The sequence below is a fragment of the Phalacrocorax aristotelis genome, chromosome 18 (genome assembly GCF_949628215.1).
Source record: "Phalacrocorax aristotelis chromosome 18, bGulAri2.1, whole genome shotgun sequence".
In the NCBI taxonomy this organism is placed as follows: Eukaryota; Metazoa; Chordata; class Aves; order Suliformes; family Phalacrocoracidae; genus Phalacrocorax; species Phalacrocorax aristotelis.
The window spans coordinates 3,114,874-3,142,416 of NC_134293.1; the positions used below are offsets into that span (position 1 = coordinate 3,114,874).

At 43.4% G+C, this 27,543-nt stretch overlaps 2 protein-coding genes across 2 annotated transcripts; both read left to right on the forward strand.

Moving 5' to 3' along the window:
* Positions 1 to 179: 179 nt before the first annotated feature.
* On the forward strand, positions 180 to 6,080 carry SMG8 (SMG8 nonsense mediated mRNA decay factor). The gene is made up of 4 exons (XM_075113533.1): positions 180 to 2,033; positions 2,728 to 2,873; positions 3,283 to 4,158; positions 5,665 to 6,080. Exons 1-4 carry the CDS (start codon positions 305 to 307, stop codon positions 5,860 to 5,862), a joined length of 2,949 nt encoding a protein of 982 aa, XP_074969634.1. The 5' UTR covers positions 180 to 304; the 3' UTR covers positions 5,863 to 6,080.
* Positions 6,081 to 7,340: 1,260 nt separating this feature from the next.
* On the forward strand, positions 7,341 to 27,143 carry GDPD1 (glycerophosphodiester phosphodiesterase domain containing 1). Its single transcript, XM_075112955.1, has 10 exons — positions 7,341 to 7,611; positions 13,316 to 13,358; positions 17,293 to 17,428; positions 18,112 to 18,157; positions 19,452 to 19,570; positions 20,216 to 20,305; positions 21,355 to 21,488; positions 22,166 to 22,225; positions 23,091 to 23,142; positions 23,713 to 27,143. The coding sequence occupies exons 1-10, from the start codon at positions 7,476 to 7,478 to the stop codon at positions 23,833 to 23,835; spliced, it is 939 nt and encodes a 312-aa protein (XP_074969056.1). The 5' UTR covers positions 7,341 to 7,475; the 3' UTR covers positions 23,836 to 27,143.
* Positions 27,144 to 27,543: the final 400 nt, after the last annotated feature.

The following is a 27,543-nucleotide window of genomic DNA, read 5'->3' on the forward strand; positions in this document are numbered from 1 at the left end:
GGTGCGGGGCAGAATGGGAAACCCGCGTCCTTCGGCGATGGGAGCCGTCCGCCACCGGCGAAGGCCAGGCTAACGCTCAGCTGCCGCGCTGTCTCGTTGCTCCCGGCTTTTTGCAGAGCGTTGCCGCGGTGCTCCGCCTGCAGCCCCGCTCCTCTGGCCGTGCCTACGCGGACCCGCTCCCAGCGAGCGCCGGCCGCGATCGCTCCCGGTGTCTCGGCCCGCCCCGCTCCGCCTCCCCGGGGGCGCGGCTGCGCATGCGCGGGGGCGGGGCGCCGCCGCTTCCGGGTGGGCGCGGAGCGGGGCCATGCCGCTGCCGGCCGGGATGGCCGGAGGGGCGGCGGGCGGGACGGCCGTGGGGCCCATGGGCCTGCGAGAGCTGTTGCTGGCCGCCGCCGAGGGGGGCGGCACGGCGGCGGCGGGACCGGGGGCGGCGGCGGCGGCGGGCGGCGGCGATGAGGAGGTGTGCGTGGTGGGCATCTTCGGGAAAACGGCGCTGCAGCTCTGCTCCGAGAAGGCGGCCCTGGTGAGCACCGTGTGCGACCGGCAGGTCTTCCCCCTCTTCGAGCAGGAGGACCCCGAGCTGGCGAACGGCTCCCTGGGGCAGGAGGGCGAGCCCTTGGCCAAGGACTACAACCAGCTGCAGGCCTACTACAGCCAGGAGAACCGGGTACTGTACCTGGTGCTTACCTCCATCTGCGACACGCCGCAGCTGCTGCGGGCCTGCGGGGACCTGGCGGCGGCCGAAAGCAGGGAGGCAGGGCCCGGCCACCCCTCCGGTGGCCCCACACCGCTGCCACACGCCGAGGCCCACGAGTTCTGGAAGCACCAGGAGAAACTGCACTGCCTAAGCCTCCTCTACCTCTTTTCCGTCTGCCACATCCTGCTGCTGGTGCACCCCACCTGCTCTTTCGACATCACCTACGACCGCGTCTTCAGGGCACTGGATGGGCTGCGGCAGAAGGTCCTGCCCTCCCTGAAGGCCGCTATCAAAGACTGCCCAGTTGGCAAGGAGTGGAAGCTCAACTGCAGGCCATGCCCTCCACGCCTCCTCTTCCTCTTCCAGCTCAATGGGGCCCTGAAGGTGGATCCCCTCCCAGGCAGGGGCCAGGACCCTTGCAGTCACCTGGAAAAGCCACCCCCCAAGAAGCACTCCCCCAAGAGGAGGTTGCAGCATGCTCTGGAGGATCAGATCTACCGCATCTTCCGCAAGAGCAGAGTGCTAACCAACCAGAGCATCAACTGCCTGTTCACCGTGCCTGCCAACCAGGCTTTCGTCTACATTGTGGCTGGTGGGGCCCAGGACGGAGATGATCCAGTGGCCATGCTTCTTGACCAACTCAGGAGCAACTGCACCATGAGAGAGACGGACTCGCTGCTGGCTCCCACCCTGGCGGGACCCAGGAGGTACCAGATGATGCGGCATGGCAGGCAGCAGCTGTCCTTCCACGCAGAGAGCAGCAGCAGCAGCTCCAGCTCCTCCGGACAGCTTGTGGACTGCACCCTTAAGGAGTTCTTGTGGCAGCACGTGGAGCTGGTGCTCAGCAAGAAGGGCTTCGATGACAGCGTGGGGAGGAACCCACAGCCCTCTCACTTTGAGCTCCCAACCTACCAGAAGTGGGTTGCTGTGGCCTTAAAGCTGTATGAAGTGACCATTGAAGGCAAAGATGATGACCCAACCTCTCTTACTGGGGAACTGAGCTCAAAAATCATGGGCAGCATCAAAGTCTTGGAAAGCTATTTAGATATAGACACCAAGTTCTCCGAAAACCGTTGCCAGAAAGCTCTCCCTATGGCCCACAGTGCCTATCAATCCAACCTGCCCCACAACTACACCATGACAGTCCACAAGAACCAGTTGGCACAGGCCTTGCGTGTGTACAGCCAGCACGCCCGCGGCCCAGCCTTCCATAAATATGCCATGCAGCTTAATGAGGACTGTTACAAGTTCTGGAGCAACGGGCATCAGCTTTGCGAAGAGCGAAGTTTAACGGACCAGCACTGCGTGCACAAGTTTCATCTGCTCCCAAAAGCAGGTAAAGAAGCTCACTTGTAATTTGGTTTCATGGTTTAATTTTGTATCTGGTTTAAAATGTTTTGTCTTAGCCTGAAGGTGGAACAACCGTCGTTCCATTGTGATCAACAACCAGAACAACCCGACTCTTGCATGTTTATGGAAGATGAAAGCTTGGCAGCTTTAAAGCTTCATCTTTGTACAGTGGGATTAATTATAGCAGAGCTGTTGTGCAGGTTTCCTTTACATTGGGTAAGGTTTAGGAGCGAACGCACTGTTACTACTAACTTTGATTTTAGTAGTAACTTTGATTCCATCTTGCTAATTAGAGACAAAACACTGGAGTCCTTCTAACAAGCGATGTGTACGAGAACAGATAGGTGTTCTCTAGGAAGCATAAGTGCCCCCCTCTTTTTTTTAATCGTCTTAATTGATGTAAATCAAGGAATAGAAACTGTCTGAGGTACATTTATTGCAGGCAGAAGAACTACTTATGCCTTTTCACAAGAGATTGTAAAAACAAAGAAGATTCAGTTTAGTGGTATAACCTACACCGGAACTTTGTATTCAAAGTGGGAAAGGGAGAGAGTTGCTTGACAAACTGGCACTGCTGGCACATGTATATAGCAGGGAGAGGAAGCAGTGCATGAAGGGAATTAAAGAATCTCAAGAAATGGTGAGCAATTTATCTAAGGCTTGATTGATCTTGCTTTCAGGGGAAAAGCCAGAAGCAGACAGAAATCCTCCAGTTCTCTACCACAACAGCCGGGCTCGTTCCACTGGTGCCTGTAACTGTGGAAGGAAACAAGCTCCTCGGGATGACCCCTTTGATATCAAAGCAGCCAATTACGACTTTTACCAGGTAACTATTAGGTCTCTGGTTTTGCTTCAAGCAGTGCTTTTGCTTCATCACCAAAGTCTGTGTTCTGAAGTGACTACAGCTAAGTTTCCCTTTAACCTTATCAACTTGTAAACATTGCTTGGGGAAGATATTTCTGGGAGCAGAAGTTGTTTGCACGATGGGTTGACCAGGGTTGGCAATTCCAATCTTCACCAGTGTGTGCACACAGGAGCATCTATTTACACTTCAAATGTAAATCATGTAAATTTAAAATCCATCGTGTCCATGGGCTGTATTCCCATCACTGCTTTGGTTCTCACATAGCACAAGCCTCTGGAATCTTAATTATAGCTGCTGAATGTTATGACTCTGAACTTGCCTCATCTCAGAGGTGGAAGATGGGAAGTTAACTGTGTTTTCTTTCTCATAGCTGCTGGAAGAAAAATGCTGTGGGAAACTGGAGCACATCAACTTTCCTGTATTTCAGCCAAGCACACCTGATCCAGCACCTGCTCGGGATGAGTCGTCACCTGCCCCTCCAGAAGGCGAGATTGAGAAACTTAAAGAAAAAGAACCTCAGACTCAGGGAGAAAGCACAGGCCTGAGCTTAGCCCTCAGCCTGGGTCAGTCAACGGGCAGCTTGGGCACTTACCCACCTGACACCCAGGGTGGAGGGGACAACGCAGAAAGTCACGGGCAGAGCGGGGACTCCAAAAGTGAGAAAAGGCCGAGCCTGGTGGATCGCCAGGCATCCACTGTCGAGTACCTCCCCGGGATGCTCCATTCTAATTGTCCCAAAGGCCTTTTGCCCAAGTTCTCCAGTTGGTCGCTGGTTAAGCTGGGGCCTGCTAAGGCTTATAATTTCCACACAGGTTTAGATCAACAAGGCTTTATCCCAGGAACAAACTATTTAATGCCTTGGGACATTGTCATCAGGACGAGAACTGAAGATGAAGGAGACTTAGATACCAACTCCTGGCCTGCACCTAACAAGGCCGTTCCTGGAAAAAGAAGCGCGGTTGTGATGGGAAGAGGAAGACGGAGAGATGACATAGCTCGAGCTTTTGTAGGATTTGAATATGAAGATGCGCGTGGTAGGAGGTTTATGTGTTCGGGGCCTGATAAGGTCATGAAAGTGATGGGCGGGGGGCCGAAGGAATCTGCCATCAAAGCCCTCAATTCTGACATGCCGCTGTACATCCTGTCGTCGACTCAGGGACGGGGGCTCAAGCCGCATTATGCTCAGTTCATGAGACTCTTTGTGGTGGTTCCTGATGCTCCGCTGCAGATCACATTAACGCCTCAGGTAAGAAATGGAAGAGGGAATCTGGTAACTGCAGAGAAAGGGTGGGTAGTTGCAGTGTTAATTGCAGGACTGGATAGCACAAGGGTGACAAGCAAAGGGTGCTGGAGGGACACTACAAGAAACTTTTCCGACTCAAACCAACTTCAGGAAAGTTCTCTAAGGCAGTAGCTGCCAAAGGTATCTGGTTTATGCCAGCTTTATACTTTGTCTAAAGTAAGTTTTTGAAAATATTTTATCAAGGATATATTAACAGCATTCCATACTGTAATATTTTCTTCTTTTTAAAAAGAAAAAGAGTAATGACAGCGTAGGAATTAATTTATCATTTTAAATGTTATAGAGAAAAGCAGTGACTCATTGCTGAGATTAATTATTAGTAGTTACCCTTTGCACTCAGGAGGTGAAAAGGTGTTATTTTTTTTAATTGGAGGTTTCTTCCCGTTTTCAAATGTGTATTAAAAAAATGGAGAAAAAGCTCCATGTACTTTCTTACTTTTTAAGGTAGTAAAATATGAAGAAGTGTATCTTCCTTCAATTACTGCTATATGAAGTACTGTGGGCACATAAGTGCTTGTTATTTCTTAGTCTATGACAAGAAAATTGGTGTTTGTTGTATAGTAGTGTCACTGATTACAACAGTCATCATGAAACACATCCGTATGAGGCGGGGGGAGGCAGATTTGGGACATTTTGTAACCCTTTGAGCTGCTGGAGAAGTGTTGCAAGATCCTTAATACTAAATCATGCGACAATGGAGTTGGCATCTTTTATGGGACCCTCCCAGCTCCTCAAATATGAACTGCTTTGTTTTAGGAGTTAAAGGAAAAATACTGACTGAAACCTGACACTGACACCAAAATCGTAGTGCACTTTGCAAATTATCGTGTTATTGTTTGAAGCCAGGGCAAGAACTAAAGGTTCAGTGTGTGCTGATATTTGTTCTGCACTTTGTTCCCAGCTTACGTCTGTATCACAGCTTTTGACTCCTAAAGGCGTGTTTTTATTTGGAAAATCTGTTATGCTTTGTGTCGTGGGTTCCACACGTTAGTTCTTTGTGTGAATAAGACTTGCTGAATCTTTTAATACAAATTTTACAAGAGCCATATTAAATATTGCTGAAATCCTTGAAAATTCACATTGGTTTAGAGTGAGGTAACGGCTCAGGGATATCTGTGCTACAGTGTTGAAATCCACTGTTAACGCAGCATCTACCACTGCCCGAGCGGCGAATGGCTTGTGTTTGCATTGTGGATCTCCTTGGTAGGACCTAATCTGCAGCCTTAAATGCAGCCTGTCCACTGTGATAAAATTGGAAATTTATGGATGTCTCACAATAACGGCACAGTGGTTTCCTGGAGCGTGCTCAAGCAGACGAGAACCTGGTTGTAGGCAAAACTGAATACACTTCTTTGGATTCAGTTTGCTCTTAAGTTTGGGGTTTGTTTTTCTTTTAATTATTATTCTAATGATGGTTGGTTACCTATTAATATTTCCTTTTGATTTCAGGTTCAACCAGGGCCACCACCTTGTCCTGTGTTTTACCCCGAGAAGCAGGAAATAACCCTTCCATCTGATGGACTGTGGGTCCTTAGATTTCCTTATGCATACGTGACAGAACGTGGACCCTGCTTTCCTCCCAAAGAAAGCCAACAATTAATGAGTTACAAAGTTCTCCGAGGAATACTGAAAGCGATTACTCAATAAGAATTATTCTGGTACATTTATCTTCAGCCCAGATAATGGATTTTTACTCACGGCTGTTCCCCAACAGGTATCACTGTGATAGCCCTCTGTATTTCACTAGAACACGGTTGCATTGAAAGTAAAGTCTGATATCAAAGTGGAGAAACGAATCCAAGACATGTAAATTTTCTGTTTATTAAATTTTCATATGTAAAAAATAAAAGCTGGTTATTGCAGTATACTGAGCCTGTATTACTAGATGTTTTGGTGATAGTGCTTTTTCCCATCCTGTCTTTCTACTTACATATTTAAGAATATTTAAAAATCAGCATTGCCTGAAATCAAGAGTTTCCTTTGTCATATTGAGGCAATGATGGGCAGAATCTTTTCTCTTTTTCTAAACAAGCTATTTCTATGTAAACAATAGATGCTTCTAATATGGTGATGTGAGAAATCGTTTGTCTTTGATCTTGTCTTTAAAAGGAAAAAGGTGTTGCAGTTCTGATCTGTATTAACACCATAGCCAGAAACTGTGCCTACCTATATCAAGTTGAAATATTTTACCTTATTTCTATTCATAGATCAGGTTGTGTTAAAAGACCAACTTAATTTTTCATATTTTGGAATGACAGATCTCTTTGGAAACTAAACCAAGTTGTGGAATGTGTATAAGCTTGTTCATTGTAAGTAGCTTGACTTGTAGTGATTAAACAGACTTTTGGTTGCTAAAAGGATGGTTTTGGCCCAGTTTGAATCTCAGATCGAGGGAGTTTGGGTAATTATACCACTCTACAAAAGATGTGCAACATGATGAAAGGTAGCTTAAATCCTGTGAGCTTCACACGTGGCTGTCCGTGCCAAAAATTTAGTCGAGGTAAGACGTATTAGTGATAGTGGCTGTATGCTGAGACCTAGTTTATGTTCTAGAATATTTGTTTTTAATTAGCATGCATACAAAATTTAATTTGCCGGTTTGTTATAATACAGTAATTATACCGCATGACCAGAGTCGAGACCTGGTTTCTGTTGGGCACGCAACATCTCTCCTCAGCTGGGTGTGGAAAACAGCTCCCTTTGTGAAGAAGACAGTATCTCCCTCTGCACGCCTTAATGAATTTAGATTTACCAAGCACTTAGCGATTTCCAAGCACAATCAATAAAATGAAAAGCACTACAGAGAACAGTTGTCTCTGTGAGATGCTGCCGTGCTACAGGGAGCGGGGGGGGGGGGTTAATCAAAATGGGAAATTAAAGAGTGTAACTGGAAATCGCGTCGCAGCGTTTGTTAAACACTTTTTTTAAAAAATTGCGAGCCGTGACAGAGGCGTGGAGGTGCAAGGGACGAGACCGAGCTCTTCTCCCCTCAGAGGGCTCGGCCGCCTCGCTGAGAGGTGACGGCCTCAGGGATGAGCCCTTGGCGGGAAGGGCCGGGGTCCCCTCGCGCCTGCGCACTGGCGCCCGGCTCGGGGGCGGAGGGGAGGCGGTGCGGCTGCGCGGCTGCAGTGGCAGCGGCTCCCGCAGCGCCGCCTTGTCGCTGGGAGCCGGTTGCGGGCCGGGCCGGGCCGGGCGAGGGGTGGGACAGGAGCGGGAGAGGCCGGGCGTGGAGCCGGGCTTAGCCGGCGTAGAGGCGCAGGATGTCGGCGACGCTGTACCTGCTCTCCACTCTGGGCGGATATGTCCTCACCTCGGCGCTTCTTCTCAAGTGTCCGGGGCTGCTCCACCGGCCCAAGCGGCAGCGTTTCCGCTGCCGGCACATCTCCCACCGCGGCGGTGAGTGAGGGAGACCGGGACGGGGAGGGGGGTAGCTTGCTTCCCGCTGCGACCCCACTTCCCGCCCTCCCCTCAGGCGGGCGAAGGCTGTGGCTGCCCAACACTCTCTCAGGGCTGCAACCCACCCCGGGTGCTGAGGGGGCTCCCCTGGCCCAGGGGGCCATGCCTCCCCGCTCCATCAGGGCTGTAGCCCACGCCGGGTGCTGAGGGGGCTCCCCTGGCCCAGGGGGCCATGCCTCCCCGCTCCATCAGGGCTGTAGCCCACCCCGGGTGCTGAGGGGGCTCCCCTGGCCCAGGGGGCCATGCCTCCCCGCTCCCTCAGGGCTGTAGGCCACCCCGGGTGCTGAGGGGGCTCCCCTGGCCCAGGGGGCCATGCCTCCCCGCTCCCTCAGGGCTGTAGCCCACCCCGGGTGCTGAGGGGGCTCCCCTGGCCCAGGGGGCCATGCCTCCCCGCTCCATCAGGGCTGTAGCCCACCCCGGGTGCTGAGGGGGCTCCCCCGGCCCAGGGGGCCATGCCTCCCCACTCCCTCAGGGCTGTAGCCCACCCCGGGCGCTGAGGGGGCTCCCCTGGCCCAGGGGGCCATGCCTCCCCACTCCCTCAGGGCTGTAGGCCACCCCGGGTGCTGAGGGGGCTCCCCCGGCCCAGGGGGCCATGCCTCCCCACTCCCTCAGGGCTGTAGCCCACCCCGGGCGCTGAGGGGGCTCCCCTGGCCCAGGGGGCCATGCCTCCCCACACCCTCAGGGCTGTAGGCCACTCCGGGCGCTGAGGGGGCTCCCCCGGCCCAGGGGGCCATGCCTCCCCACTCCCTCAGGGCTGTAGCCCACCCCGGGCGCTGAGGGGGCTCCCCTGGCCCAGGGGGCCATGCCTCCCCACGCCCTCAGGGCTGTAGGCCACCCCGGGTGCTGAGGGGGCTCCCCCGGCCCAGGGGCCATGCCTCCCCACTCCCTCAGGAAGCCTCTCGGCGCTGCCCGAGCCTTGCCAGGATGGGCTTGAGGGCTGCTGCCCATTGCCCATCGTTCACAGCGGGCTCCCTTTAAACCTTTCTCCTGCAACCTAATTTTAGGTGCCACCTGCTGACCAGTGCTTGATTTCAAAGCTGAATTAATCTCCGAACTCAAAACGCGTCAGCCGAATTCAGCTTGTTTTACATGGGTTCTGACCGTGATGGCTTCCTTCTCAAATGTATATATTTTTTCTTCCTAATGATTCAGTGTTAGAGTGTTTCTGGCCCTAATGAGAGAGGTGGCTGACTGTTGCTTAGATCAGGTATAAAAGATCAATCTGCTTGCCTCTAACTGCCTATTTGCTTTGCTTTCTGGCTTCAGAAGAAATGCAGTTTGCTGTGACTCTGTTCTTGCTCCCCTTGCTGTTGGTGGTGATTAAAGGTTCGGTGCCATGGTAAAACGAATCCTATCCTGGGAGTCTTGTCCCCTCCATACACCTTGCGCCGAGGCCTTGTGCGTAGGCTGGTTGCTTCTGTCTAAGATAGCTTAAAGATGCTTTTAAAGTTTCTTCCACCTTTTCCAAAGCATTGGGAAGAAAAAAAAATACAGCAAAATGTATTTTCCTTTTGTGTGATGATCAGTTCTGCGCTTCCCCTGCTGCCTCATTCAGTTAGTGAAAATAGTCAGTTTTCTAGTAAATATTTTTCCCAAAACTCTGCGGGAGATATGTCAGATGCTGAGTTTAAACAGTTTTAAATGTCGTATCTAGTGCCAGTTTATGCAGTATTTGATCGCAATTCTGGCCCATGGTCCTTAACTACTGCTACTGCCTTGAATTATTAAAATATAAAATATAGGACTGATCTCTTACAGGTTTTATTACTTGCATTTCTTTCATTTAGTTTATAAGACACATTAAGTTTCTTTAGAACTACAGTCTTGAGTGTAGCCTAAAATGCACATTTTGGTTTGAAACGCATGTTACCCATTTCCTGGTAGGTACGTATTTTCATTCAGTGAACAAAAGGTTCTCGATTTTGATTGTTACCTGTTTGTTTGTTAATTTGCAAGCTATTAAAAACTTGCAGATGACTTTGGAACTTGGTATGATCTCCTTAATCTTCTTTAGTTCTCGCTTCTTTGCAATGACCTTAGTTAAGATATACAGCCCTAAGCCTAGAATGCAAGTGTTTCAGCCAGTTGCGCTAAGCACCATTAGAACAACAGGAAAGCCTTACTCAATGGGAGGATTATTCATTAGGTGTTCAAAGACAAAGTTCACAGTCTTCAAATTGTTCTGTGTCCCCATGTATATTGTGAAAATACACCTAAGGTAGGAGTACAACCCTTAAAGTTGCGTCAGCTTTTTGCTCATCGGGTACTATGAGACTGAAGATCACTTACTCTTTATTCTCTGTAGTATTTACCTTGTAACTAAATTCCTGTGGGACTTAAGTTCTCATCAGGCTTTAGTCATGCTGTAGCTTTAGACGCAGTGCCAGGTTTCCCTATTGCATTACTCCTGTTAACTTCGGAGATCAAGGTAACACTTAACTTGTTTGGCTTTTTCCTCTCTGAGATGAAGCCTTATATATGAAGGTTTTTTGTCTGTGGGTTTTGATTTCACTTCTTCATGCAAGAATTTTCTTATCTCAGTTTATAGCTCATCAGTGGAATCATAGAATCATAAAGGTTGGAAAAGACCTCTAGGATCATCAAGTCCAACAGTCACCCCAACACCCCCAGGCCGCCTAAACTATGCCCTGAAGTGCCACGTCCACATGTTTTTTGAATACCTCCAGGGCTGGTGATCCCACCACCTCTCTGGGCAGCCTCTTCGAATGTCTGACCACTCTTTCAGTAAATAAGTGTTTCCTAATATCCAATCTAAATCTCCCCTGACGCAGCCTGAAGGCATTTCCTCTTGTCCTGTCACTTGTTACTTGGGAGAAGAGACCAACCCCCACCTCACCACAACCTCCTTTCAGGTAGTTGTAGAGAGCAAAGCGTCCCTGAAGTATTTCTTCATGTCTGCATTATTTTAAAATTGGTCATTTCTGAGATCAATAGTTAAGTCTTGGTATTCTTAGAGTCCTCTCTTAATACCAGCTGTATGGAGTAGGTTGCAGGGCCTTTGAGACAAGGTAGTGTGGTGATTTTTACAGAATCACAGAATAGCTGGGATTGGAAGGGACCTCTGAAGATCATCTCATCTGACCAGAGCAAGGGCAACTAGAGCAGGTTGATCAGGACACTGTCCAGTTAGGTTCTGAACACATCCAAGGATGGAGGCTCCACAACCTCTCTGGGCAGCATGTTGCAGAGTTTGGTCACTTACAATAAAAAAGGGAGGGTTCTTAAGTTTATAAATTTAATTTCCTGTATTTCAATTTGTTCACATTGCCTCCTGTCCTTTCCCCGGGCAACACTGAGAAGAGTCTGGCTCAGACTTCTTTACTCCCTTCCGATCCAGTATTTATACATTGGTAAGATCCTCCCGAGCCTCTCTTCTCCAGGGTAAACAATTCCAGCACCCTCAGTCTCTCACTGTATGCAAGAATCTCTCATCCCTGAATTTTCACAGCCCTTCTCTGGACTTGTTCCAGTAGATCCATGTCTGTCTTGTACTTTGGAACCCAGAACTGGGCACGGCACTCCAGATGTGGTTTCACCAGTGCTGAGTAGAGGGGAACAATCGCCTCCCTTGACGTACTGGCAACATTCTTTCTAATGTGCATCTTTGCTTACACTGGGGGGGAAAACCCAAACCAACAGGCCTTCCAAGGGTCATCTCCTTGAGCCAGAACTTGACATTGACCCTCTCTTGTCCCATGGTTGTGCTTTCAAAGTTAGAGTGTGAAATCATAATGTTTGGATGTGGCTATTTTGGGTCACAGGATGCTAAAGCATACAGGGGAAGGTAATTTCTGCGTGGGAAATGCATGTAGTTCACAACACAAATGGACAGTACGGGAATCTGGAGGTACGTTTAAGGAAATGTCAGAAGCCCTTCAGTCAGGCCAGGCTTTTCATTTTTAAGGAGGGAAAATGATTTAGTACATCAAATCACTTTCTTGTCATAGTTTCCTTTTCCGAGTGTGGTTTGTGAAAGCCATTTCTGATTCAGTGTTCCTGTTTCAGCTGATCTCTCAACTTCTTTTCCTTGTTTCCCCAAAACACTACAAACCACTTACCAACTGGTTTGACTCACCATGCCTACTTCTCTAACATGTTACTTTTTAGATCAGTCATTTAAAGTTTTAGTTTTTGGAAATTTCTGCCCAGGAATGTTAGAATACTGTTGTTTTGTTCACAAACTGAAGACTGACTCAGGTTTTTCCCCCTCTCTTACCGTTCAGGATGTATGGGCTGTGTTGTCACAGCTGATAAGTTATCTAAAACCTGAATTTTTATTGCAGTTACCTTGTAACTAATCAGCCAGGTCCTATGCAAGCGTTTCCCATCTGTTAGGCAATCATCAGAAGTACACGATGAGGTTCTCATGCTTCTCTCTATCCCTCGGTCACTTTTGCCACTCAGCCTATTCCTAGTTCTGCCATCAAAGTCCACAAAATATTGGTGAATGTCTGATCACAGAAGCTGCTGTGGGCTTCCTGTATTGGTTTATGTTAAACCATGCAGATTTTGTCATTATGATTCAAAGTCAGTTAAGACTTTCATTTTGTAAACTTATCAATGCAGGCTACCCTGATAACAATTTTAAATCGGTAGTTATGCATGCATAGAATTGCATTGCTTTAAGTAACTAAACACAGATAAGTATGGACTGGTAAGGCCTTGTTAATAGGCAAGGCCTTAATTGAAGCTTTTATAATTGTTGTTTACTAAGTCTGTCGTTCATCACTGTCAGAGAGTAGTTAAAATTTGCATAGATATCCGCATCAGTATGTGTACCTTCCTGAAGTTGTTTTGGTTTTCTGTATATAATATAGCCTATTTTCTGAGGGAGGAAGAAGGCACAACCTTTTCCAGTCCCTAACCAGGCTGATTTTCGAAGACTTTTATGCAGAGAATGATGGCTTAAGAGTTGCAGAGTTTACTCCTGCCTGAAAGAAAATTTCTAGTGCTTGTCCTTTCATTTCTTAACTGGAGTCGATGTATGTTTCATTCCTTGTGTTTGAGGCCTCTCTTTGCCAGCAACGTAAACCTTTATTGACAGATTTGTGCTGTCTCAGGGAAGTATGCTTGCACTGAAAAAGAGGTTGTCGCCTCTTTGAGCATCAACTGGGTTATGTGGTTAGGGAATATCAACTTTAGAGAGTCTTGGGTGCTTCTTTTTTTTCTTGTTGGGGTTTTGGGGTTTTTCCCCTCCTATCACCTTTCCTCTTATTACTTCTCTAACTCTAAAATAGACTCTTTGCATATACTGTTCCTACACCGGCAGAGCGTATTTTCATAGCCAAATACAGCGGCTTCAAGTAAAAACGGGGCACAAAACCTCTGGTAAAATAAACACTTTGTTTTGTATATTTGAAGTGTTACACAAGTCCAAGATAATGGCCTTCCATTTTTTTCTTTTTTTTCTTTTTTAAATTGTTTTATCTTGAGAAAGTCCTGTCTCTTGGGTCCCCCAGTAGTCTCATGCCAACAGGGATTTCTGACTCTTAACTTCATACTCATTCCTCCAAATATTTTCCTCAAAATATGTACATTTTAAAATACATTATTTTTTATTTCCACTGGGATTGAGGGGAGGAAAAAAGTTTTGTACATGTTTTAGTTCTTGTTATTTTTGTAGGTGCTGGAGAGAACCTGGAAAACACGATGGCAGCCTTTCATCAGTAAGTACAAATGGAACCAATAATGCCTAAACTAGCGGTGTTCTCATTGTCTTTAGTGAGCAAAGCAATCATGGAAGCTAGGACTTCCACCAGCTGTTTGGGGTACAGTGTCCTATTTCTGAAAGTCATCTCTCCTTTGCATGACTTCTGTGGATTGCTGGCCGTTACTCCAGTTTGAACAAGAGGGAATTGGGATACCAGAACTATGATTTGTACGCAATAACGTGGTAGACTGGCAGTTGGAAATAAACTCCTGAGGCCCGATTCCTCCTGAGCTAGCTAATAAAACATGAAACAATACTGCTTCCATGTTGAATGGCGATTACTTCCATTAATTTATCATTGTAAAGCTATTTTTCATAACTAATATAATCCACTCTTTTGAGAAACATCAATGTATCTAGAAAAAAGGTATTTCAAATCATGGCCTATACCGAAATGCTAATTAGCATAGAAGGCTGGATTGCAGGAAGCCTGAATCTGTTGGCTGCTATTATGGCTGTAACCAATTCTCTTGGATATTCCAGTTTCATGGTATTCAGTTCCCTCCTCTATACAGAAGGTTAATAATAATTTGTCTCCTAGAATTATTGTGACTGAAATCCTAATGTTAACAAACTTTTAATATAGCATCTGTAAAGCTATTAAAACTGTTTGTGGTATGGGTTTTTTTTCCCCTTCATACACGGTCTTCATTTGCACAATGTGTGAAAGCCGCTTATCTAGGGGTTTAAAATGGAGTTGGTACTGGAAAGCCTTTTAAGCCTCCAGCATTTAAGTAGTGAATTTTAACAAGGTTCTCAAAGGCATTTGAAAAAGAAGCATATCTACAACTCCAGCTGCCAATGAGCAGTGACCAAATTATGTAGGCTTCTCTTTGTTTGGTTTGGGTTTTTTAATTTGCTTTGTGCTAAGTAGCCTCATCAGTTTGCACATTTTCTTGCAGACTAAGGAGTGCCAGCTTTCCCAACCAAACAGTGCTATTGAAAGTACTGCAGTATTTTCTATCTCCATGGAAGCTTAGCATAGTTTTGGGTTTTTTTTTCCTGCCGGCCTGCCTTTTTTTCAAGTCTGCTAACACAGTTTCTGGAAAGTGCTGTGCTTTTTTAACCATTTCTTAATTTTCATTTAGTATCATACTGTGTTTATATGTATGGGGCTCTTACAAAGGAAGTTATACCATAACCTATTTTTATTTCATTCCCAGAAATACGCTGTAGTCCTTAGAGTAAGGACTGTGCTAGGAGTCAGACAAAGTTTTGTAAGAGTCAGACAAATATCTGTATTTTCTTCTGACCACTTCAGTTATTTTATGACTATAGTGTAACAAATGCAATGAGGTCCACTTTTTGAGCTCACTGCAACTGCCAATAGCAAAGTTCAGTTACTTGTTTTGAAATTGCCTTGGCTGAATAATAAAGGCATGCTACCTCTGTAGAAAGCAGAGTCAGAGCCATTATTTTGCATTAGGCAGTACAAAGTCTTCTGGCTTCCTCTGCGGAGGGGTAGAGGCTTTGTCCTTCCCATCTGCTCATTCCCATCTCCCCTGGTAAGCTAGAAAAAGGAATTGCTTAGAAAACTGGTGAAAAATCAGCTAGATTGGCTCAGACAGCTGGTATGAACTAATCAACTTAAAATCCATCAGATTTTGCATGAAGCCAAATAGGGCGTGCCTGCAAAAGCTGTTTCTGCAGGTTTGGACACACAGGCCAAAGACAGTATTTTTTTGTTTGCATGGTAAAATACCTGGTAGATTTTGGGGGGCTGTAATCACATTATACTACATTTAGATGCTTCTGTAGTGGTTTTAGACTTTGAAATAATTGATTTTAAGCCAAAAGAGACACTTGCAGTGTCTTAAAGTATTTGGGGATCTCGCATAAAAGATGTCGTAAGAATTTAATTACGAGTTTAATTGTCCCTAATAATTCAGCATTGTCCCCATTTTAATTGTCCTCATGTACTTTAGCATTGTCTTGACAGGAAGCTAAGTGAACTCTCCAGATATTTTTCTCATTGTATTTCCTTTTCTTTTATGAACACACTTGGTTTAGAGAGAAAGCGTTAAACTCTGTAGTTACAGCAATGAAAGTACATGGTCAACTTAGTATGTATAAACTCTGTGCATTGTGCTACAGTAGGCCTGGCCTAATGGAATTTAGTTTCCACGGTAAGGCTTTTCTTACATATGCCCTTTCACTTGAAAACGGTTGGCGTTAAACATAAGCAAAGAACTCTAGCATCCTAATTTGCAAATGTGACTCTGCTTCACACCTCAAGTTCTGGAGCAGTTGGATCTGAATCCAACACATTCTTCTGAATCTGGAGGACATCTGGAGTCTTGTCTGGAGCAATGTAAATTTGATGTGTTTTTATAGAGCTGCAGATCAAACTGACTTCCAGCTGAAAAAACGCAGCACTTTAAGGAAGCTTTATTGAGCAGCAAGCTGCTAGTCAGAGCCTGGCAAATTCTCAAATTTGTTAACAAGGCAAGTTGTTGTTCTCCTTTTTCTGTGCAGCATCGGTCTTGCATTTCTTAAGCAATAATATTTCTCATAAACTTTGCTGGTTAAATGATAATGCATGGTACTAGATGGGAACATCTACAAATTTGGCAAATCTCCTGCAGCATATTAGGAGATGCTTTTCCTCAGGAGGAAAAATTACACAGAACAGGCTGTGTATCTTCCATGCGTAATAGGATTTTGTTCCTCTACTAATTCTTAATTAGTGGCACTGGAAAACATTTAACAAATTGGTTTTAATTTGACAACCCCCCTCTTGATCATTATCCCAGCTGGACCAGAAATTGTGTTAAACACTTATGGGAGTATATTCCGGTTTTTTGCTTTGTTATTGTGTTTGTGAACGTTTATGGCACGGCTCAACTTCAGCAGTCAGTCAAGCCCTTTTCTTAAGGGAAAGGCTGTTACTGAAGTCACGGAGCTTTGGGTCTGGTATAGGCTGTGCTCACAGATGTGATACGTTTCTTCGTAGGTGGGTAAAAAGAACAGCCCGCTGTTTTGAAGGAAGTGTTTGGACTTCAGGCTGGGACTTTTAGCCGGAATGATACCTTCTGAATATTTTGTTTTCTAATGAAATGAGCCATTCATTTCTCATTGGAATAAAGCTTAGTTTTTCTGTTCTGGTTTCCTGTACTTATTTTTCCATGAGTATTATTACTAATTTCTGCTTTCTTTACCCCTCCTACGAGCTAAGCTTCTATTGCGTGGATCTGGGGTTGGATTAGAACTTTTCAAAGCAGCATATTGGTACAGAAATGCCTATTTTCCTTTGAAAAATATGGCTGGGTGTTTCAGTGGTTTATTTTTTAAAATTTAAAATGAAAACTTTTTAATTAAAATAAATTTTTTTTTAAATGTAGTTTTGCTAGCTAAAAAGCGGAAAGCCTGAAAGCACCATTGCTAACTTCCTGATCCATCCATTCCTGAGTAACTTAAATCAAGTAAAAAAAAGCTTTCATATCCCTGTCATTTGTTGTTTATGCTTACCACAACATTGATTACTTGTCTTTTTTAAAAGAGCTTGCTTCTTCAAGTGGTAAATGTGCTGATACTAATAAACATTATACTCAAAATTCTGAAACAGTACTTTAGAAATAGGTTTTGCAATACTGAGGTGGCAGGCTGTGATCAGCAAGTGTCCTACTTGATTCCTATGGAAGACAGAGCCAAAGCTCCTGAGTTCAAATCCCATCTCTGATTCATGATACATTGTTTAGTCTTGCATCAGGTTTCCTACTGCAGCAGAGTTATTTGCTTCTTGCTTTGCAGCAAGATTGTGAGGATTCATTGCATCATAAAGCATCTAAAGTAGCTCCACTGGGATCAGTTTAATTGAATAGCGTGTATGTGTTAGGTTTGGACCTGTATGAAATACACGTGTGGTTCAAAGCAGAATTCTTTGCTTACAGTGCGGTTAATATAGGAACAGACATGTTGGAGCTGGATTGTCACCTGACAAAAGATGAGCAAGTGGTCGTGTCCCATGATGAGAACCTGAAGAGATCAACAGGAGTTGATGTCAACATATCCGACCTCAAATACTCTGTAAGTTGAAGATAAAACGTGAGTGCTAGATGACTTAAAAATTCATTTGTAGAGTAGCTGGGGTGGGCAGGCAGGTTGTGTGTGTGTGTGTGTGTATGCCTGGTATCCAAATCAAGAAGGGGATTCATCTTGTCTTACTAAAAAGAAAAGTTAGATAGGCTCCCTGTGTAACCAAGGGAGGAAAACCGGCACGTTTCCAGAGAGTGATTAACTCTGCCCAGTAGTGGGTTGGATGAATAGCTCTCTGGAGGTGGGCCTGTTTTGCCATACAGATGACAAAGGAAGCTTAGTCAACAAGCTCCTTCTCGTATGACCAGCTTTTTAATGGGAAAACCGGAAGGTGAATCCTACCTGCATTGACAGTTTTAAAAGCCTGTTTTGTGGAACTGTCTTTCCATCTGATATTTAAGTGGACTTCTCAGAATTTTCAGACAGGAGTCTAGAAACATTTTGCCTTGCTCAGCTACAGGTAACACAAATCTAAGAATGCCAAATAATTCAAGTAAGAATGAACACACTGCTTCTGAACCACTTTTTGGGCAAGAAGATGTAAAAAAAAATATAATTTTTGTCTTAGAGAGAACTTACATTGTTTATGAATTATATTTTTTCTCTTTTTTGAGAAAAGCAATGATTATATTCCTGCATTTGAATTAGTGTGTCCCATTTCCCTTTATTTTAAGGAACTTCCGCCATATCTCTGCAAGTTGGGCGTCACGTTTCAGAAAGGTAAATTTTTGTCCTTTGCTGTTTCAATTTCCAGTACCAGTAACTAATTTTCCATTATTGTAGTGTGGCAATTTTTTATTTTGGCGAAGGGAGTAGAAAAGTGGATTTGCTTCTGTCAGTATCTTGATAAGAGTAGTTTAAAAGGAAATAAAATCCTGCCTTTAGAAACCAATATATATACTTTTGTACCAGTTGGCAGTGACTTTTGTTTGCTTGTCCACTTCTTGCAACTGCTTTCCAGTTCCCTTGTGAGATCTTCAGAGAATGCCGACTGAAAATTTGTTGTTCCGAAAAACGAAGAGAAGGCAGAAGAGAGTTTCTTTACAACTCAAATGCCATTGTGCTGGTGCACTCTGGGCTTGGAGTACTACAAGATGTCAGATAATATAGACATTTTCAGAAGGGTAAATGGAAAGAGTAGTAGCTACTGTATGTACGACTTGAAGTTCAGTACCAATATTGCTGCAAGAGAGGAAAACCTAGAAAAAGACTAACCTGTTTTCTTGTGAAAACTGTGGTTCAAGGGACTATAATTTGAATAAAGCATACAGGCTAAAACTGAGAGCGCTCCCACCTAGAAAAGGCTACCAGAGAGGATATTGGATGTGTTTGCTTGCTTGAGGGGCTTTGTGACTATCTTTCCATATTTGAATTGCCCAACAAGCGAATTTCGTGTTAAACATTTCTGTTTCAAATTACAAAATACTTAAAATGCACCAACATGACATCCATGCCACATGACATGTTATTTTCATGCACATATATTTTTGTTTACATACAGTAATACAAAGAGATGGCGAGAACCTTCAGTTAATTCCCTAGAGGCACAAGCAGTTTCAGACAATAAGATCTGCGGGGGGGTTGCCTTCTGTTCCCTTTACTCGTTATGATTCTCCAGTAAATTTTCCTAGAAGGAAAAGTTTTTCTCATTTGGTCTTGTTTCACGTTAATCTCATTGCATTTGGTATGTGGTGACTGAGCCCGCGTTTGCTATTTCAGGATTTCTAATGACGCCTGCACTCCTACTGTTGCTAAATAATGACTGAGTTTAATGAAGTTCAAACCTAAATGTGCAATATGCTCAGGGCATTTTCATTATGGAAGTGAGCTTGTCATAATTAATGACAGCTACCTGAGTGAAGTAATTTTCTTTTTCCAGTTTAAAAGTGTGCAAATTCTAGGAACTATATATATTTTTTATTTATTTTAAGATAACAAGTGCTCTGACATCTCAGCTTTTATCTGTGGTGTATTAAAAATGGTCACAGCAATGACAACTTTCTTGTTTCCCCAGAATGTCACTGTGAGGGAAAAGACAACCGTATTCCGCTCCTCAAAGAGGTGTTCGAGGCGTTTCCAGAAACTCCTGTCAACATTGACATCAAAGTGAACAACAATGTGTTGATCAAAAAGGTACATGAAAATCTGTGCTGAACTAGGACTGAATGTCATGTAATGCTGTTGAAATTCCAGAAGAAAAGTTTCTTGGATTTGCTGGCAGTCCATGACACTAAAATCTCGGTTCTTGGACTGCTTCATCCTTCACATGTTAGATCTTGCTCCATGTATGAGGTGATGCAGAAGACAGAAGTGGTCTTGTGCAAGATATTCAGCAAACAGCTCTTTACTGACCCTCTGTCTTGACATGAAACTGATGCTACACCACTAGATACATGTTTAGTTTGTACTTCATATGAGGGGTCTTCTTATAGACTGTTGCCTAGCAAAGTATCGTCACAACATGATGTCAGTGTAAAGATGTGTTCATCACAAGAAGGGAAATCTGCTCTCCATCAGATACTGTTTTGCAATCTTGCTTTCTTAAATTATCTAGGTATTATGGAGGTATAATGGCCTTTTTTTTGTCTGTTGACCTGAACACCTGGTTCTTTCCAGTCAAAGCAGCACAATCATCTTAAGATGGGAGAGAGTATAACGAAACTCTCTTTTCTGTAATGACTTACGCAGTTGCAAAGTAACAAGTACAGTTTTGGTTAAATAATTCTGCACATAATTTTCAATGAATACATGTTAGGGTTCTGCTTTTTTATATTGCAGGTTTCGGAGCTGGTGAGTCAGTATAAGCGAGAGCACTTGACAGTATGGGGGAATGTCAATTACGAGGTGGTATCAAAATGTCTTAAGGAGGTAAGAATGGGTCCAGCTGAGCTTCGTTCTTGCCTGCTTGATACTTTGGGGTGACAAAACATACAGAAAAGCACCCTATGAAGCAGGATCTGGCCAGCTATGCCAGACTTGCAGATGTGATGAGAAATTTTGCACTTTAATTGTATTCTGCTTACTATACTGTTACAATAAATCAAGCACAGTTAACACCCATATACTCTGCAATAAAATACTTGAAGAATTAAGCTTAATCACATTTTATTCTTGTTCTATAAAATATGCCAGGAGCTCTTAGAGCCTGTTTTGCACATCATTCATCTGGTACAAAAGCAATTTTTCTAAGGATTGCTTATTGTGTGTTTCTTTTTCTGAACATAATGGATGTGGCCACTAGCTGACGTACCGTCATGTTGGTATAAAGCTGTTTTACAGCTATAGATTCTTTTCCTTTTTGTGCTGAGGAATTGTACAATTAGGATTGAATGAAAATCGTGCTCAGTCCACAGGAGTTACGCACCTGAGTGAAATTGATCTAGCTGAGAGCACAGATATTATTCTGATTTATCTGTGCAGAACAACACCCCATTTCCTACCAGAACAGCAGTTATTTGTTCATTTTCATAGCATCAATGCCCAAATATTTTGTTTTGTAAACCAGCACCTTCAAAAACGTGTCGTGATGTGAGTTGATGTGATACCCAACTGTAATGAAGTCCTGTGCTAAAGCACAGCTTGTTCTTTGTGGTAATACTAGTCTAAGACAAAATGCTGCACAGTGTCATGTCGTCTGGAAAGGTGGTGAAGGCAGGTAATGAAAGCAGTACTGCGACCAGTGAAACTTTACCTTTTTAGGTCCCAATACCCCCGCAAATTGTGTAAAATTTTTGCTTGGATTACAAGCTACCAGAAAGGGTAACTTAAATTCAGTGGCAGGCATATTGTAAACAGTTGGCAGCCTAAACTTTAGGTGCAAGTGCTAAACATTAAACATGCACTGATGAGTACATTTAATTGCAAGACTCAACAATCTACCAAGGTGATTTAGAATCTTTCTTTCCTGGTTCCTGCAGAATGCTGACATTCCCATCATTTTCTGTTTGCAACGTGTCCTCCTGCTTCTTGGCCTGTTCTACACCGGTCTGCTGCCGTTCATTCCTTTCAAGGAAGAGTTCTTGGAAATTCCCATGCCTTCAATCATCCTCAAGTGAGTTAGAGTCTGTCGGTGGCTGCTGCACTGAATTGATAGTAAAGCAAGTGAATGATCTTAAGCACTGGTTTAGTCGGTATCCTCAGGCTGAGGAGGCTGTTTTATTAGTTTAGGCACTTTTGTATATTCCTAAGAGAACGCTATGCAAATCTTCGGCCCCTCTGTATTTAACCTGTCTCTAGCCAGCTCTGAGGTACTCAGTCGTTAGTGTGGGGTGCCTGTGTATATCAGTGGTCTGTGTTTACAGTATCTCCTATAGATGCTGCCTTCACACAGCTGCCTTTACAATGCAGCTTCTGCTGATGCTGCCTAGATAGTAATAGGTAGCAGTGCCGTAAAAATAACTATTTCTTGCACTTTTCTCCCTCTTTCTTGAGAACAAACTAGTCAGAATAAGGCCAAGAGGCAAGTCAGTAACAGGGCAGGTATGAGATTTCACGTGCTCTTTGTTTCTCATACTTTACTCCAGTGCTGCTGAATACCCACCTCTGCTTCTTCTTTTAAATGTAGCACATTTCTCTTGTGTAACCTTGTTCTAAGTCACTGTCTTAGTGAAATGACTGCGCTAATTTGAGAAACTGCAAGATTAATTCTTCATGTTCCTTTTGCAGGAACATCTCAAATAATATTCTAATCTGTGCTCCGGTAATTTTTTGTTTCCTCTTCCTCAACAGGCTGAAAGAACCACAGAAGATGACGAGAAGCCAGAAATTTATTATCTGGCTAGCTGACACGTAATATTTTAATCTTATTAATTTTTTATTTATATTTTGCCTATATATTAACAGTTGGCTCAAACAGCTAAGACTGGCTATTGCTATAACCACTTGTTATGTTGTCATTTTTTTCAGTTTCTTCTCACTTTTTTGTCAGTGCAGCATAAGTCACATTCAAATCTTATGTAGGTGTTCCTGTATGCTTTTATTTTTCATACGCTGAAACCCACTGAGGTGCAGTAGCAGTGGGCATTATTCCAATTTAGTCTATTTAGTTTCTGTCGTTAAATGTGTTTACTTAGTTAACAGGCAAGTAGATTCAGAATGCGGCTTTTTTCATGGGCTTGCGGCTGTTCTGTAATGTTGGAGGAGATGCTGTTTGGCTTTCATAGAACACTTTGCCTTTTAAGATTATTATCTGTGCTTCAGAGGAAACAGTCCTATACTTTCAGAGGTTGAACGTGATTGCAGTAAGTGTCTCCTGGCTCTTGCTCTGTGTCCGACATCTGTTTGTTTGATTTCTTGTGGCCAGTAGAGTTTTCTTGTCTTCTGGTGTGAAGGATAAAATCTCTGCTGAAAGCAAAGGGATTGATTAATCAGACATGATAGAGGGTATCTGTACGATGAAGGGGGAATCTACTGGATCTGATCTTCAGAAGAGTTGATATAAATACGCAGAAATTTGCATCAGCTATGGCTGCCTGTGTTAACCAGTCTTGGGTTGCTTGAACTAAAAGTTTTCTGAAACTAGGTTTCTAATCACTTTCTTGTAGAAAACACTGAATCTAAATGCTCTGTGGAAAATTTATCACAGAACATCAACAGACATCAAAAACTTAATATATACTTCAAGTTGTTAATAACATCTTTCTTCTTTCTGCAGATTGCTAATGCGGAAAGCACTTTTTGACCACCTCACTGCTCGGGGCATTCAGGTACATGTGGCAAAGCTGAAGGAAATGTGCTTTTAACCTAGTGAGAAGTTGAACCAACCAGACACAGATGGGTTCATGTTCTCCCCAACATGTTCTGTTGTGTCGCTAGAATTATAAATTGCATTTTGGTTCCTAAGCAATAGCTTATGCTGTTATACTTGCAATTTGGTAGTTGCAAAAGAATAATTGCCTGCTTGGAAAAAGACTTTTTAATATAAATACCTTTAAGATTATTTTTTCCCCCACACTTCAGACTTAGGCCTACAATATCTGCTAAACTGCTTAACTGTTTTGGGCTTTTCACAAAATAATATTTTGACTTTTAGAAATATCTGAAGTCTCAGATAACGAAATGGAGTTGGAGTCACCACTAGAAAATGCCCACTTCTGGAAGGCGAGGGGGAAGGAGTTGTATATGTTTGTGTGTGTCTTTTGGCATCACAGTGTAATCACTTATTTTAAATATATGCTGCATCATCTCTCACACATGAAACAATTTAGGTCAGAAGTCACCATTTTTTAAATTGGAGTATTTCCTGTAATAATTTCTCTCTCTCCCCCGTCTCATAGGTGTATATTTGGGTACTGAATGAAGAACAAGAATACAAGAGGGCGTTTGATCTGGGAGCAACCGGAGTGATGACAGACTATCCAACAAAACTTAAGGAATTTTTACACAATTACCCAGTGTAAAGGAAGAAAACCAAGGAGGTTCTTGCAGAACAGATTGTGAGCCAAGGATTTTCTTCATAAAAAAAAATTGAGCAGCATACACAGATCATTTTGTTTGAAAGATGTAATTGGATGATCTATTACCTTGTAGTCAAGTTGCTACCTAATGTAAAGGGTTGTCTATTTATTTTAAAACTTTAATTACATAGTTTACATTTGTAAATAGCTCATTTAGCAACAGTGCACTTCACAAACAGCAATGACTAGGGAGAAAGTTGCTGGTTAGGATACCTGTAGATAATAAGCATTATTTTTACCTGTCACAGGTGTTCCTAAGCAGATGTCAAGACATGTCAGTTATTCCAGTTATATTCTAGTGTGCAGAAACGAAAGAATTTCTGAAAGTGTACCCTGTGTGTATGCGTTTCTTGTGTTGCTTTTAGTTTTCAGGTAACCTATAGGGCAAAAAAAAAAAAGCCAAAACAAAACAACAAACCACGCACAGGAGAAGTAGATAGCAGAATCTGTGGCTGGCCGGATAGTTTAGCCTGTAAAGTGTAGTCAGCAAAGGCGGTCACTTTTTTACCAAAATTAACTCACTTGGTCAGTATAGATTTACTCAGTTATTCTAACTGATAAGAATGCTGAGCTTGAGCTGCAACTGTATTTAGACCCCTTTCTGATGTGACAGTAATACTGTGACTTACTGGTCAATGTCTAAATACAGCATTTAAGCCAGGTTCTGGGTTTGGCACTGAGTTTCTCACTGCAAGGGTCTAGGGTTGCCCCTGGTTCTGACTTGCCTGTCAGGCTACCATGGCACGGCAGTAGCTAGCTTTCCAGGAAGGAAGACTGCACTTTTATGTTACACTTCCTTTGAAATAGTCTTTTCACAAAGGAAGCCAATGTTTCAGAAGTCTTTTGCACATTTGTAGTTTTAACATCTGTCAGCTTGATGAATGGGAAGTTGTTTTTAGGGTGAGGGACCAAAGAAGACTAAGTTTGGCCAGAAGTTTTAAGAATAAATTAAAATGTTCCTATTAAGTGAGTTCACCCAAAGCAGATTTATATGCATATTTGTAAAAGGAGCAACTGTCAATATAGAATATGTGTGAATTTTAGTCTTTTCTCTCTACAAAAGTACATTCAATATTCATTAAGTTTATGCTCACGGACATGGAAGTAACTTCACTGGCAAAAGCCAGGAAACCCCAAGTGTGGTGGAACGGGGTTACATGGGAAGGTATTTCTGCAAGCGTATGTGCTGCTCTGTGATTGTGACCGGGTGTTACATCCGCATCAGATGTGAGCCTGCAAAGCCCGTGTGCTTTGGTGTCATCATCTTAGTGGTGGGGTTTTTCAGAAAGGACTTGATTACTGTAGCCTAACTATACACAATGACATGTATAAAGCTCAGTCATACAATCATCAGATACTGCTGGAACGGAAGTATTGTGTTGATAGTGATAGTATCTACTTCTTTAAGGAACTTCATGTGGAAATGATGGATCTTAAATATAGTAGGATCATCGAATGGGTCGGAAGGGACCTTTGAGGCCGTCCAGTCCAGCCCCCCTGCAGTGAGCAGGGACATCTTCAACTAGACCAGGTTGCTCAGAGCCCCGTCCAGCCTGACCTTGAATGTTTCCAGGGAGGGGGCATCAACCACCTCTCTGGGCAACCTGGGCCAGTATTTCACCACCCTCATAGTAAATTTTTTTTCCTTCTATCCAGTCTAATTCTACCCTCCTTTAGATTAAAACCACCACCCTCATCCTGTCACAACAGGCCTTGCTAAAGAGGTTGAGGAGTTGTCTCCATCTTTCCTATAGTCCCCCTTCAAGCTCTGGAAGGTCACAATAAGGTCTCCCTGCAGCCTTCTCTCCTCCAGGCTGAACAGCCCCAGCTTTTTCAGACTTTCTTCATAGGAGGGGTGCTCCAGCCCTCTCCTATAGTGTAGTAGTTCTCTCCTAGTAGCCAGATGGAAGAGTATACATACTGCAAGGTATACTCACTGTTAGAAAAACTTTTAAAGTAAGTGATTTTTTTCCCTTGCTAGCTCAGATTTAGAAGGGCTCTCGTTTCACTCTGCTGGCTGCTGTGGCATGCCTGTAATCATGGAGCATCTTCGCTGTTTTGTTATGTCAGCCATTAGGCTGTCAGTGTTAGAATGCCAAGTCCATCTGGAGGGATAATATTTGCTTCTGCATTATAATTCCTTTCTGAGGAACACTTCTACATGAAGTGGAAGAAACCACTGCCTTTAGAATTTAAGTGAACAGGTGATGGTGGCAGATGAGTTAAAGGTGTCCTTTTAAATATCTGCCTGGTTAAGATGGCTGTAGATTCAATTTCCTCTTAATTTAATCAGGTTTGCTGCACGTTGAATGGAAGAGAGGAAAATGTGACTTCCTCAGTGTTCAGAGGAAAAAGGATGAAATGATTTATTATGTGCTAAGCTTCTTGTTTCCCTTTCAGACCAGTTATGTCTGGTCAGGTAACTGCTAATAATCAGTCTAGTCATAGTTCTGCCTGCTTTCTAGTAGTCACAGAATAGTTACAGGAGAGGCTCCAGATGCAGCTCAGTAAGTAAATTAAAAACTTCCACCCTTTCTGTCTTAGTCGGGTTTGCTAGCCAGTGCGTGGCTCCAGAAACTTTTTACACAGCGTGGTTTTCTTCAACTCGTTTTTATTACTAGTGAATTTCCAACATGCACGCCTATATTAAGATGCAAATGTAATTCTGGTTTTTGACAATACTACCAAATAGCACATGCTAAAACTTTTTCTTTAGGCTAGGAAAAGCTAAGTTTTAAAATACCAGTCTTGCTTTCTGGACTTGATCTCTCAAGGGACAGGTGATGACTTAGTTTTTTTTCTCAAGTTTCCCTCATCACTGCATACATAGACCTTTTTGCTTTATTCTATATTGAATGACAAAACACGGTCATTGAAATTACAAACTTAATTTTTTAATTTCATTTTAAACTTTTTCCTCTTTCTCTCTAGCAGTGGTGTTGGAAACTTCTGCCTTCAAGGATGCTCAACCCATTTGTCAACCTCTAGTCTTCCTACATCTGATGTAGCTTTTGACTGTGCTATTTATATATGACCTCTCCTTGATAAGCCTGCTACTTAATATCTGAAATTTGAGTCAAGTTACATGGGAGGGAAGGGGTTTGGTGCCAGAAAAGCCGCTGAATTTATTAATTTGCTCATTTGGGCTTTAGTACAAGAGCTAAAGTTTGATCTCTGGAGACAGATAACATTGCATGGATGAGGCCATGAATCTGAGCACCAATGCACAGGGCTTAGGCCATGATAACTGTTTGTAACAAAATAATATGGAATTGAGGTATCTGTAGAATGTTTGTTCTATCGAATCATTGTTTTGAATATTCCAGAACTTGCTGTGTGATTTTTAAACCACTTGTACAGAAAAATCATTTGTTGAGGACTTGCACAGCTGTCCAGGAGGATGTTCAGTTAATCTCTCTCTCCAAGGAGAGATTCTTTTCAGGTACTTTTAACTCTAAATATTGTTTAACACTTACTGTGTTCTCAATCCTATTGCAAAATACGTTATGTATGAAGGATGATGCATATATTCCATGCACTTTTACTTCGCAGAAAGTCTTGTGGACCTCTCTAGCTCTCAATCTATGAAGTGATTTTCTTCTTTTCTTGTAAAGAAAGATTCATGCTCTTGAAATGTGACACATTAAAACA